Source organism: Tachypleus tridentatus, chromosome 11, assembly GCF_004210375.1.
Source record: "Tachypleus tridentatus isolate NWPU-2018 chromosome 11, ASM421037v1, whole genome shotgun sequence".
NCBI classification, from domain to species: domain Eukaryota; kingdom Metazoa; phylum Arthropoda; class Merostomata; order Xiphosura; family Limulidae; genus Tachypleus; species Tachypleus tridentatus.
In genome coordinates, this window is record NC_134835.1 from 74,968,933 (window position 1) to 74,984,281 (window position 15,349).

General features: G+C 29.6%; 1 protein-coding gene across 8 annotated transcripts in view; it reads right to left on the bottom strand.

Annotated features, from left to right (window-relative positions):
* Window positions 1-215: 215 nt before the first annotated feature.
* Uggt (UDP-glucose-glycoprotein glucosyltransferase) overlaps window positions 216-15,349 on the bottom strand; it is a 93,601-nt gene continuing 78,467 nt past the window's right edge. For all 8 annotated transcript variants that reach the window (XM_076468025.1, XM_076468021.1, XM_076468026.1 and 5 more), the window contains 10 exons: window positions 12,761-12,859; window positions 11,725-11,809; window positions 10,879-10,988; window positions 10,082-10,154; window positions 8,530-8,633; window positions 7,508-7,564; window positions 6,232-6,346; window positions 5,001-5,117; window positions 891-1,041; window positions 216-614 (listed from right to left, as the gene is read on the bottom strand). In XM_076468025.1, the coding sequence (XP_076324140.1) occupies window positions 586-614; window positions 891-1,041; window positions 5,001-5,117; window positions 6,232-6,346; window positions 7,508-7,564; window positions 8,530-8,633; window positions 10,082-10,154; window positions 10,879-10,988; window positions 11,725-11,809; window positions 12,761-12,859 (940 nt within the window). In that variant the 3' untranslated portion in view covers window positions 216-585. The remainder of the gene's footprint in view (window positions 615-890; window positions 1,042-5,000; window positions 5,118-6,231; window positions 6,347-7,507; window positions 7,565-8,529; window positions 8,634-10,081; window positions 10,155-10,878; window positions 10,989-11,724; window positions 11,810-12,760; window positions 12,860-15,349) is intronic.

The window sequence follows — 15,349 nt, forward strand, 5'->3', positions numbered from 1 at the left end:
ATTCATATATTTGGTATTTTGAAAGTCTATTACTTACCTTGAAAGCAAACCACCCCAACCCTTCTTTGTCAATCTGGTTGACAATGATAAAATGAAAGCTGTTCTTTGGTTTTTGTCTTTTTTAATTGTTCCATTTATACACTACTTGCCTACAAGTTTTTGAGGCAACAGGTTAACTTATTTTATTTACCATTTTTACTTAATCTACAATCATATGGTTAGGTATACCGTTTATTTTGAAGTTCAGAAATCATATATTTTTGACAATTTCAAACACTATTAAGATAAAGATTTTTTAGATTGTTAATCGAAGATCAGATATATGCAGTAATCACAATATGCCTTTCTGATTATAAAATGGGAAGTCTTCATCTATCAAATAACTTAAACAGAAATTCAACAACTGCAAACCAAACTGTAAATAAAACTGAAAACCAAGTTGTATATAGTTTTTATTGATGTAAACCATGATTCAGGAAAATGCAAAGAAAATCTCTAAAAACACTTTATTCAAACTTCTCCACAATAAGATAGAGGAGCTTTCACAGAGTAAATGTACATCTTTTTCCATGGAAGAGGCCAATATCATAACTCCACGTGACTATGACTTGTTTCTAGAATAACAAAATTATAAATAATCAAAACTAATGTAAAAAAGATTAAACATTATATCAAACCAGTTCATCATTAGATTGATATCCATGGTAAAAATTAACGAAATAATATTCAATTTTACTGGGTAATTCACACTAGCGAAAATGATCCATTTGTTAGGAAGTTTTTGATAATTAACCTAAATGCAGTTTAAGGTTTACTGAAGAATCTATTAAACAAATAATCAGGAACCTCCCTGATAAACATCCCTGGCTATATATCCATTTTAAACCTACCCGTTTTATGAAGTAGTTGTGTTTCATTTAGTTGCTTTTCCTCTAGGTAGGCTTCAAATAATTGTTTAATTTCATCATCATAGTCAGACCATTCTGGAATAATTCTTCTTGCACTCACTAATTTTGATTCTTTTGTTTTGGGATTATTACACTGGAGAATAAATAAGAACAGCTGGTATTCAGAGAGGATAACAACACTAAAATGGCTGTGTTACAGCTGTAATGCAGAGTAATATCAATGGAAAACATATATAAATAATGATGAAATATAATTAACACTACTACAAAATTTCTGGACAACAGTTTCTCATTGTTCAGGGCTTCATCTGTCTGTGATATGGCTGAACTAGTTAACTACACTGTTTTCCACCAAAACAAACAGCAGCAACTAATAATACAATAGAAATTATAAACTGTGGCACTAAGAGTTAGGTAATGATGTAATATTTATAAATATTACACTATGTAACACAAATTTTGTTCCTGGGTAGTAAGTGTTATTTCTTAATTGCTTATGTTGTAAAAGTACAGAAAATGTACAGAAATTTAGAAATTAACCTATTTTCTATGTAAAAACAAGCAAATTTGCACATTTTCATTTAGATAAGGTCTGAATTAAACAATATATGAATCAAAATTTACATGTATTTATACTAAAGTTATACAAAAATGTTTAGAAGTGAGCAGTTTCTCGAGATTTGCAACTATAATATAAATTGCTTTCACATATCAGCCCCCAAATATAGTCTCCCATCATGTTTTTGTTATATGCTCCCAGGTCACAAAAGTAAAATTTCAAGAGAAAAATTGGTCTTTTCCATTTACTTTAGACATAAGCAATTGGGAAATAACACTTTCTACCCAGGAACAAGAAAAAGTAAAAATTTTGTTACATGGTATTATTGTTAAATGACTGAAAGCTACAAGATGTTACTCATAAAAAAACATACTAAAATAAAGTTGTCAAATGTGTTTATAAACACGTTTGATAACTTGAATACGTATTTATAAAGAATACTAATATGGGATGGATGATGTCAATAAGGAATTATTTATAATATTATTTATATGGGAGAAAATATGCTAATAACAAAACATTTATAAATAGTAACATCTAACCTAACCTAACTATTTATAACATCTTTAAGCTACCAAACCTTTAATATAATAGTTACATTTGAGAGATCATGGTTGAAACTGACTGAAACACAGGCTGCTCTTAGTGCACTCTTTATCGTGTGGAGATGCTATATTATAAATGATTAATTCCTATAGGACCAAATATGAGTACATATTTTGAAAACATTTGTTTTTGAATCTTCTTCGGAATAATCTTTCTTACCTTGTAATCGAGAATATTCATTTCAAAACTCACTATCTAAACTCCCGCACATCTCTCAATCAGATAGTCATGGATCCCTCTGTGACACTTACCTTCACTTAACTTGCAAAGTTCACATATCAATCTTTCAGATGACATCATCAGACAGATAGCCGAAAGTGAAATGTAAGGATATGTGTAGTTATCTGTAGTGTATCCCAAAGTTTTACTTCCACAGTGCATGTGTCACTGACCACAATAAAGGTCATATGTATGACAGTTATAACCATAAACTGAATTTTATATTTTGAATGAAGAGAAAAAAATTATATCTCTGTAAATATAAATATTACAAGCTTCTGAAAAGCAAGTTTAATAGGTTTGCTACGAGGTCTTCAACTTGATGTGGTGTTGCACAAACAGAAGATGTCTTAAATGTAAAGTCATTTAAAAGTTTATTATACTTATCAAGTATGCAATTTGTATGACTTGTTTGAAACACATTCAATTTATAAGACAAATCATTAAAATATTATATAAATCATCATTAAATAAAAATTATTTTAGGAGACTATTTAGATTTTCATAGTATCGTTATATCAATCAAGAACAAAATAAATAATGTCTTTTTCAGTTTAGTATACCAGATGATCCAGAAGGCCACTGACAGATAGATAAGTCAGAAATGGAGAAATGTATGAAAATATTGCCAAGTACAGATTGGTGTGTTGTGAGTATACTCTATAAAAAGGTTAGTGAGGTAACTGAAGGTCAATTTCAAGGTCATGACCTTTGAAACTAATTAATATGCATCATATGCCAAAAATATCAACTGCTAATGTATGAACAATAACAAATTAAACCAAAAACTGCCACAAAAAACAACAGTTACAAGAATAAGTGAAGGTGAAAATATCATAACATAATAGCTTTTTTGTCAATACTGGTTGGTGTTCTTGTTCTGTCTACATAGTAAATGAATCTGTACTATGAGGTCTGTTCAAAAAAATACGTGGACTGTTTGAATTGAACGGCTCCAGTTGGTTCCAAGGGAATCCGCTTGGTGTCGCTAGATTCGCACAGATCAGCTGATTACGACATCATTTCCCGATTGCAGATATCTTCATTTGTGTATTAGCTACGCGATTTTAAGTGAAGTGCGATTTTTTCGTTTGGCGGATTTCAGAATGAATGACCTGAAGAACAACGACTTGCTGTGAAATTTTGTGTTAAACTTGGAAAATCTGCGAGTCCTTAGGTTTGTCAGTTTCAAGAACTGCTTGATCGTTCAGAAGAAGATGAAAACTTCAAAATTGTCAAGGATCATAATCAGGTGATGAATCATGGGCTTATGGTTATGACATTGAATAACAGGTGATGAATCATGGTCCAAGGTCCAATCCCAATGGATGGGTGAAACATCCCCAGACCCAAAAAAGCTCGCCAAGTTCGATCCAAGATCAAGGTGATGCTGACAGTTTTCTTCGATGCTAAGGGTGTTATTCACCACGAGTAACTCCCTGAAGGCTCCACAGTGAACCAGACTTACTACACTGAAGTTCTGAAACGTCTGAGGGACGCTATCTGTCGCAAAAGGCCAGAAATGTGGAGGAGTGGCGACTGGTTTTTCCGTCATGACAACGCTCCAGCCCATTCAGCCCTCAGAACTCATGAGTTTTTGGCCAAACACTCGATCACTGTTCTTCCCCACCCCCCTACTCACCTGACCTTGCTCCTCGCGATTTTTTCTTGTTCCCCAAACTCAAAAGATCCTTGAAAGGAAGAAGATTTGAGACGATTCCCGAGATTAATACAAATGCGACGAAGGAGCTGGAGGACATTACAAAGAAGCGTGGACTGTTTCAGTGACTGTTTCCACAAAGGCTAACAAGTGGAAACACCATTGGGATAAGTGTGTGCATTGGGGAGGAGAGTACTTTGAAGGGGTCCCAGACCTGTAACTTCTAAATAAAGTATGTTTTGTTTTATGATGTCAGTCCGCGTATTTTTTGAACAGACCTCGTATTTAGTCACTGATACACATTTCCTATCACTGAACATGAAGGATTAGAGTCATTTAAGAACTGTTCTACATACAATCTGACAGCAACCTGGATACTTTCCATGCAATCGGACCAAATCTCTGCCTCCCTAAACTGTTGCAAGTCACTAAAATGCAAGTACTATGAACAACTACTATGATTTACATATAAACATTCTGCCACATTTTGTTTCCATGAAATCTTATGGACTTGTCGTTGTGACGGACTACTGGTTAAAAACCAGTCTTAAGTTACTCTGTAGCATAATATTTTTTTTTTTTTTTTTTAACTTTTAATTTTTCCAACCTTTTGGGCCTTTCAAAGGTGCAATAATTTGTTTATGTAATATAATTTATCTTGTACCTCAAACTTAGGTTTGTGTAACAGACTTTGCAACAGTGAGATTTAAATTTTATGTGGTACAACTATGTATGCATGGAAAGGGTTCCCTTATGACTGTTATTCTTGGAAAGCAATTTTGATAATATTTGGTTTACAATGTTAAATTTAATATTGACATTTTGGGTGTATGATGCATACTAATAATGTTTCAAGGATGTTATTTGAATGACCCTTCATCATACTGTCACATGTTAGACCCACTTGTGTAACACATAATTATTTTCCTACACCTTCCCTATTCTTGAATTATTTATGTGTGAACATCTGAATAACCTTCCACATGTAAATATTTCTTTATTACACCTTGTTAAGCTCTTTCATAAAAGTATTTATTGACAGCCTTACCAAATCAATTGTCTTTGCATACTGTTTTGACTCATCATCACACCAGGTTTCACACCACAGCCACTCCTGTGGTAGAGATTTAATGTTGACTTGATGGATCATGTTGTTGGGCAAGTCCTTTGGAATAATCATCACATGTATGTTATAGTTATAAAATATTTTGTCACTTTTAACATACAATAATAATTCAACTTTAATACACTATAGGATCTCAGCATTTATTCATCCTCCTATATTAACAAACAAACAAAAAAAAAAGAACAGTAAAAACTATAAGGTATGGTTCAGAGGCATCATCAGACCAACAGAGGGAACAAAGGCACAATGTTTACACAAAATGTGTTAAAACAACTGGCATGTTACACTCCTACTGCAAAAAATGCTAAAACATGCAAAATATATAATGTAAATGCAAACTTGTTTTTTACTTTTCATGTACTCATTTATGTTCATATTGTTGTTTTACAATATGTTAGAAAACACAAGAAATGGTATTTCTAATAGTTTTCATTTTTAAAACTTCTCAGATCAGCCTTAAAGGCAAGATGTTGGCTTAAGCTCTGCCCCACACTAACAGGATTACATGCCAATTTCAGTAATATCATCCACATACTTTTAAAGATAATGAAAACCTTCAATGAAACTACATAAAACATTATCCCCTTGGAGATCTTTAATGTATTTATTATCAACCATATCTCTGGCCAATCTATTTCAGTTAATTTGGTTGGATTCTAGTCTAAAATTTAGAACTAGTCATGTTTAAACAGTGAGACAGTTACATTCCAGGATATAAAAGTACCACACAAACAAAGCAATGAAACAAACAATTTGAAACCATCTTTAATATGATCACAGAATATAGTTAACTATTATATCTACAAACATGTTTAATAATCATTGATGAACTTTGCATAAAATTAGCAAAATCTATAGAATATTACACCAAACACTATTTTACAAAATGTTCTAAGCAGCATCTTTCTATGAATGTAAAGCTGAAAAAAATGTAATTATTTTGAAGAAGGATATCTTCAATAGTTCAAAAAATTACTTTTGAACAATTTCAAAACCTTCTGTGCTTCAGTAATCAGACTGTTTAAGTTACCCCTGAGTTTAGCTTACAATCAAATGTAGCTTCAGTTAATTCTATTTAAGTAAGACTTTGTATCAGTCATATTTATATTAACACCTTAAGAAAGATAACATTTGAACTCAAATGCAGCTTTACCTGATCCAAATTAGACAAACTGTTTGGATCCTGACTTAAACCTTGGTACTGGCCACGGAGTCTATCTCCAGCTGCAATCCTTCTGAATTTTTTTAAGTCTACCACATAAAGAGCACTGTTAAAAAAACAAAACAAATATTTTTTTTTCTATGCAAAATAAAAAGAGCTGATATGAAATTAATCATACTGGTGTAAAATGAATTAAAAATAATTACACATTTTTAAATGAGTTTGTGTGAAGAACATCTATATGAAATTACACATGAAGACACCAAACAACTTGAAGAAAAATTACTAAAATAAAGATTTAAGGAATTAATATTTATACCATAAAGGAAAGGTAGTAAAAAATTATATCTACAAGGGATGACATTAATATTAACCCTTTTATTACTATGTTTTTGCTTTCCTAAAAATTAGGAAATCTGATGAAATATCAAGAGTATTATATTCAATTTATTTATTGTAAATATTTTTTTAATAAAAGTTCACAAAATCACATATTACTGGATTTAGTCTAAAGACCATTTCACAGTATGCCCATATAGTTCTTTGGGAACAGAAATAGCTGAATCAGGGGCCACATTTCTTCTTTCAACTTACTTATTTTCAATCATATTTGTTTGACTGTATTAATCTGATGTATTATTTCCTTTATTTTTAGAAACAACCCTGATGAGTAGTGCAGAGAAATCATGACATATGCACCTTGTAATATGTAGTTAATAGAAACATCTTTTAACTGTTTTTCTTGTTGTTCATGGTTATTACACTTCAAGAAGTTCTGCATTACAAAGCAGGTTGAGCTACTCATTCAAAAATGATGAGAAAACTATTCTCATAACAGTATTCTCCAATTCTGAACAAATTTTTAGTAAAAAAATAATTCAACAGTTTGATTTTTGTGGGCAAAAAAAAAAAGAGTTGTAATTTTAACTAAAATCTTGCCAAATTTTGTGATGATACATTTACTACAATAAAAGTTATAGTATATACAGTTTTATGGTTACATGATATTTACAAGGTTGACAAAAATGATCAAGCCTGTGTGTGGAGATTTGTTTGTAAAAAAAAAATCTAAAAAGTACAAGCAGTCTTAAAAATATGTTATTCTTACAAATCATTTTACTATTACTATAATAAAGTTATGATACAATTATCACTAAATTTGATGACTAGATATGGTTTGAATAGCCTTGAAAATGTTCTGAAAATTACCTTTATCTATGAGATTATTCCTATGAAACACATCCTACACTTTTCATTTCAAACATACCTAATATGATATTTTCGATTTCCTAGGTGACTAGCCCAATATCCACTCTTCCAAAATCTACAGTTTTATAAAACATGTTGATATTATATACATTACCTTTGGTAAAATACAATAAATATGTTTATGACAACACTAATTCTAAATAGTATTTGAATTTGTATGTAGCTGTTAACCTAATGACTTCTACTTTTTAGGTAAAAAGCCTTTTTTTCATCTAGTGCCTTGTAACAGTAAAAAGACAGATAAGAAAATAAACTTCCTAAAATGGTATGCTACAAAACATTAGTATTATATTCAGATTTTTAACTTTCATGTACTCTTCTCTACATGTATTAATCACATGATGTTTAAAATTCATGTAATTATTCTTCTCTATACGTAACAAACTTTTGAGTCTATTCACTCAGAAATAAAGTTGATCTTTGGTTTCTAACTTCTGAAATCCTAGTTTCTGTCAGATATGCACTGTCACAAAGTGTCTATAAAATTACAATACCTTTAAGCAACAGCAAGTTTATGAAAGAGTGTTTCACATCTCACACTCATACAATTTTTATAATTTCAGTGTTTTCTGTCATGAAACATTTTTGTTCTTACCAGGCAAGTAAATATGGTTCTTCTAAATTATGCACATTTTTACAACATAAACATTCACAGACTTTTAAACAAATTATTTAATATTTAATGCAAATTTGGTTATGGTAGTTATCTAACAGCTATTTAAAACAAACTTGACAAAAATACTGTTATAATATAATACACTCTAAATAAATTTTTCATAAAGGCTTCTTCCTCCATAAAAAGGATATATATAACTTGTTATTTTGTCCAATAATCCATCATAACCAAAGCTAAATACATATGTATGAAGAACTGTATAACTGTCATGAATCAGTACAAGTTCCTAAATTCATTACTTATATTTTTAACATTTTGACATTTTTCATTGTCATTTGAAAACTAATTAGAAATATGTATATACACATTCTTAAACTTACAGGAAGCACACAAACAAAACCTACCTGTATCCATCCATGTCCCTTCTACTCTCACAGAAAGGGGTATAGCCATATGGAGCTCTTCCAAGATCCAAATCCCGGAGTTCTTTCAAATCAGCTCTTACAACCTGAAATATTGCAGTCAGGTTTTATGCAATGAAGTTTTAAAGATCCCAATTTACAAGTGAAAAAAACTTGAGCATATATGTTATATTTCAAATTAAAATTTCTATTCCATAAACAATAACATTATCTAATCATGCAGTACAACTTATAAAATATTCTACAAAAACCACAAATGCTGGATCTAATTTTTAACACTGAAAAATATAGTTTTCACTGTACAATTCCCCTTTCATTTAGATAAACATCAGTTGTTAAATCTTACCAAGTTCTACTGCTTGTTTCTTCTAAATATATAATTTGCAAACAGAATAGCACAGTTTTAGGTTGTAGTTAAAATGAGCAAATTTGACATAATTTCAAAACCTCAAAAGCTAAAAACAAATACAGATAACTTCTATGAACTCTAATTACAAGCTTTCTTATAAATATGAATTTGAGGCAACTACTGTGTTGTCTCAATCTGTACATGGTTATTTCTGAAACATTTTAATCTTTCACCATGGAAAATGAATATAACTGATGGAAGGTAAAATTGTTATTGACAGTGAAAATTGACTTTTCTCAAGGGACATCAAAACCTTTTCTGCTTACAACAGAAAGTGACAAACCTCCATGAGTCTGAATCAATTGCTAGACACTAGAAGTGCTGCAATTTGGAAGCATGATTTGAAAGTGCAAGTATAAATAATTTCTCAATGAAAATAAAGTATAGAACAACATTTCAACCTTCACAGGTCATCTTCAGATGACTTCAAGATGACCGAAGAAGGTTAAAATTTTGTTCTGTACTTTATTTTAATTAATGTTTTATACCCATACCAGCTGTTTTTAGAATAGATTTTTACTTCAAGCGGGTTTCTTGTCACCATGAAACAATTCTTCAGCCAGGACCCCAGCCCCCAGATGATGCAAGGCTCCAACACACAAATATCAGCTTACTACTGTTGTATGTTTCCTATCATTTTATCCAATTATCTCATAAACAGTCCAACACGGTAATGTACTTTTTTGAGGTGCTACACATTCAATTAAGGTGTGTGTAATGAACAATGTATGAACCAGCATGTGAAAAAATTTAAATGAGAATTTAATTTCTTGTGTTGTATTATTTTTAGTGACTATAACTTTACAAAAATCAAAATTACGGAAAGAAAAAGATTAGTTCTAAGGATGAATAAGAAGTTCATAAATGTTCACAAATGAACAATGTTGTGTCCAACAAAAAATTATAAAAGATTAAAATCTAATAGTGCTTATGGGTCATTTAAAACATTGTAGAGAACTAGCATCATCTCCACTCTGAGTACTTTTAGTAAAGATTTACATAAGGCTGAACATATGGCTCTATGTAATAACAGTTCCTTTGATGTTTTGTATATAACCTCTATTACAGATTTCAATTGTATGAAAGTGTTCTGAATGAATTCTACTAGTTGTCTTTTTTACTCACCTGGTCAGCATCTACAAATATTATTTTCTTCACATCAAGAGGAAAAAGTACATCTAAGAACAGAATCTTGTATCTGGAGAAAAGAAAGAAACAAGCTTACATTCTGGGCAGAAGCAGGAGTACTAACTTCTACTGATATGTAGTTCCATTATTAGCTGTCAGTAAGAAAAGAGACATTATATTTGTTTATTGTCATGTGACACTGGACAGGTTCCTACAAGTGTCCTTATATACAAGTAGATACTTACCTTGTGACACATATACTTTTATACAAGTAAATAACTACCTAGTAATATGTGTCCTTTTATACAAGTAGATAATCACCTAGTAATTATTCCTTTGTAAAAGAAGAACAAGTGAATATCTAGATAACAAATGACTACTTACTTTTTAGACATATTTAAAATGAAACAAATTACTAATGTAACAGATTTAAAACCTATTTAACTTGTATCTCTCGATGAACTCCACCCAGAATAAAACCAACCTTATTCTTACATACTGCAACAATTATCTTACATAAAGTAACATTATTATATCCAACTTTTTTGTAGTTGAAGACGAGCAACAATTAAATAATAAATACCCAGTACTTCCATTTATTTTCACATAAGGTTATTCCATGTTACTTACATTGATTTTCTTTCTAACATTACTGGGTCTTAATATCTTATGTTCATACATAAATCAATAAATGTTCAAGAAAAACTTTACAGAATGTTCAAAAAAGGAATAACCTTATTCAACAAATTTCATATGGAACATACTTTAAAAATGAAAGAATGCACGATACTCACCCCCAAATAATACGCTGTTTTTCAGTTTGCTGATTCAACCAGCGAGGCCACTTATACTGAACCAGTTCATATTCAAATCCATACTTTTTAGACATGTAGGGCAAGAAATCCTTAGAAACAAAGAAAAAAGAATAGCAACTTTTAACATTTATCTTACAAAACCACTATATTTTATGGAAACTCAATTTATGACTTTGTTTAGGGAAGTATAGCCACAGTTTTTCATTATGTAATAAACATATATTGATTTGTTAGACAAGTTACCATTTATTTTCTCTTTCTAGTAAGAAACCCAAACTAGACACAGCATATTTATATGGCTAAGCTTGATTATTTCAGAAATAGAGCTAACCACAAAATAAACAAAGTTAATAAATCTTATGACTGTTACCAAGAAGCATTGTTCTTTATTCAACATACTAAACATGTTGAGTAATGTAGGATATAATTCAATCTGCCCAGAAATAAGTCATAGGTGAAAGGTCAATATTCTAAAGCATTTTTACCATAATTAAGTAAAATTTATTAAATAAAATTCATCCATCATTATAAAATTAACTTTAGTACAAACTGTTATAGAAGACTAAAGTTTTGGTTTAAATGGTTATGCAAGATTAGAAACATTACACTCATTACACTAAGAATAATTACACAGTTTATGAACTTTTCCATGTGCATATTTATAATATCACTAGTAGAATAACATGCTACACACACATTTTAAAAATGGAAAAGTACTCAGAAATGCACTGATGCATGACTGCTATAAAAAAACACAATATTTATTAGTTTCTACTATTGATTTCTGTTTACAAAACAGTCAAGCAGATGTACTCCAGTACTTACTTTAATATTTGGAGAGAGATAGTTTTTTAAGAACCAGAACTTCACTGGAGTTTTTGTGTTCTTTATTACACTCAACATCATAATTCTGTAAACAAATAAAATATATATATACTGTCATAAGTCAGTATTTTTTGTCTTTGAATGCTATTTATAAATGACATTTAAAATAAAAACTTTAATTGAACAGTTGGTAGTTTTGGTCATTGTGAGAAGTAGAAAGAGGGTGTTCCTCAATATTAATAAAATGCAAACAAATTTAATAATTATATTTAAACAACACATATTTCTATGAGCACAGACTTTTAACTGGGAATAAAACCTAGTATTTTCATTAGATAAACATTATTGTACAACTAAGAATGGTAATGCAAGTAGTTGGTACCAAGATTTCTTGAAAAAACTTGTTTTATTAGTTAGTACTCATAACAACATATTGGCACAGTGGAATCAGAAGAACCAAAGTTCTGTAAGTTTAAAACATCACACTTATCTGCACAATCTATTTTATAAAGTTTTCATGTTAAAATTTAAGTGTGCAACACACTTTAATAACCTTTCATACAAATGTCCAGAAGTCAGGGAAAAGATGTTAAGTTAATCCATGTTAACATTTAAGTGTGTAAACACCTTAACAACCTTTCATACAAATATCCAGAGCCAGGGAAAAGAGGTTAAGTTAATCTGTGTTAAATTTTAAGTGTGTAACATACCTTAACAACCTTTCACACAAATGTCCAGAAGCCAGTGAAAATGTTAAGTTAATCTGTGTTAAAATTTGTGTTACCTTAACAACCTTTCATACAAATGTCCAGAAGCCAGTGAAAAGATGTTAAGTTAATCTGTGTTAAATTTTAAGTGTGTAACACACCTTAACAACCTTTCATACAAATGTCCAGAAGCCAGTGAAAAGATGTTAAGTTAATCTGTGTTAAATTTTAAGTGTGTAACATACCTTAACAACCTTTCATACAAATGTCCAGAAGCCAGTGAAAAGATGTTAAGTTAATCTGTGTTAAATTTTAAGTGTGTAACACACCTTAACAACCTTTCATACAAATGTCCAGAAGCCAGGGAAAAGATGTTAAGTTTGTCTTCCTCCTCTTCATCTTTATCTTTCTTTTCTCCAGAAAACTTACTGAAATAAAATACATAATCACAACGTTTAACTTATATAACTTTCTTTTACTTTTGAACAATAATATTTAGACTTTAGTGTGCTAATCAAACAACTTAAACTACATGAATGTAAACAGTTGAGAAGTCTGGAAAAAACTAGCTGATGAAAAGAAAGTTATGTAAATGTTAGATAATGTCAATAGAGTAACATATGTCTTTTACATTAGATATAAGCTTTGTCTTTGAAAATACATGATGCATGAACTCTAGTAACTATTATTATAAATTTCATGTAGTATTTCTCTAAAATTCCATAAACATTTTTCAGACTTTCTCGAAATATTTTCATATATTACTTCAACAGCAATGTGTGGAAAGACTGTATACTCTTGTTAAATAGAGATTCTATTGTTTTAGAGAAAAACACATTTCACATAACAAGGAAGTGTACATTAATTTTCTTTAAAAATTCTGGTTTTTAATAAAAACCAGAGATTAATCAAGAATAATTTATCCCCACATGTATCTTGTAAACTAACATTTAATAAAAAATTTAAAATGAATGTTCATTTATCTACTGCAAGCCATGCTCATAAAGTTTATCATAATTTCATCTTGATAAATGTCCTTACAATTACAAAGAAAAAGATCTTTAAAAACCTGTCAGTAATACTTTAACAAACACAAAAACTCTAACATTACTTTAGGAGAACAATCAGTTTATACAAGACTTATTGTATTATTATATAAATAACATGGAAAGAAGCTACATGCACCTCTGATACAAAATGGTTTTTAACCCTTTTGGAAAAAACTAATATTTTTCAACATTTTTAACTTACATTAAAAAAAATCTTGAATTAGGCTTTTCAATCTTAATAACCAATCACATTGAATTAGTAAAAGAAATATCATAAATATAAAGTAATTATTACTGCACAAACAATGCAGGGTAATAGTTAAATAATCTGTACCTGACTGAAAATGGTTGACTATTTCTTGTACATCGTATGTACGTTATCCTTTCACGAGCAACCATTACTTGAAACACATACATAAGTAAGAAATAAATAGTTTCCTGTTTCTATGGGATACAGTTCACATTTTGTCATGTTTTCTCTATAACTCACCTATATAAATGGTCTGTTGAAACGTATGTTGGAAACTTCCAATTTATTATTTTACTTTTACAGATACCTACATATACCTTATATGGATGTTAATCCCACCATGTTTATGCAATCAATTTACAAAATGAACTTATGTAAATGTTAGTCCACTTCTTGTTAACTGTTCAACTATTTTGTTTAGCTTAGAATTATGTTTTTAAATTTTCTTTGTTTTTTACTCATGTGCACATTAGCAATAAAATGATAAAAGAACAAATAACTAAACATTACACATAAATAAGCAACAGTGAATCAATTACTGAAAGAAACAAAGATAGAAGTGAAGGAAATATACATAACAATTTTCTTACAAAAATTAATGAATATTATAACTCTAATTTTACACATCAAAACAGTAACATTGCTACTACATGTTAATATAAAAGAACAACACTGATAGCAGTAGATATAATCAAAAAGTAATAATTCACATTAGTGTACAGTCAATGTAAACAGCAAAAAGGGAAACATTTCCTCTATATCAAAGCTGTTACTATATAGTATATTAATGTCAATACCTTGTATGGATTAAACTTTCAATAAAGACATTTATATACAAATGAGATTAATATGCTGAATTATTAAATGCAAAGACAAAATAACTTAAATCAAAACTTTTGAATTATTAGGTAAATAACTACTCATTTTGGCAATAATCATAGTGAAAAAAATGTATTTTAAAGGTCTGGTATATTTAATATATGGCAATATGATTAAAATAATCACTTCCACATTAAAAAAAAATACAAAGAATTGAATTACAGGATTAACATAATACATTATGAATAAAATATTTAAAGAAATTATAAGACAATGAGGTAACTGTGGTTAAGAAATTCTATTAAATATTTGTGACATAAACAACCATGCAATCACTGAGGGTCTAATTAAAATATACAGAAACTATTTATGTTAAGAATAAAAAGTATTAAAAGATGTTAATCACAAAGACTGAGTTAAATATAACACAGTTATATACAGCAGTTTTCTACAACACAAATCCCAATCTATGGCAAGGTTAGTAAATATACAGACTATTTATTTAACAAAAAAACAAATGAAGTTCTTAAATCGAATAGATCTCAGCTGCATTTACTTCTACATCACACAATTCACCTACTTAACATTACAATAAAATTATAGTTTGCTATGGAAATAGTCTTCTGTTGCTATCTCTTTATATACTAAAACAATTAGCCAGGTGGTAATATTTGTATTCTCAAAGTAACATACAGCAAGTAGAGAAAAAAACAAAGGCCACACATGATACTTAATATTATTCTCCAGATGTAAAAACATAAACACAAATAAATGTAAAATCACAGAAATGACTACTATCT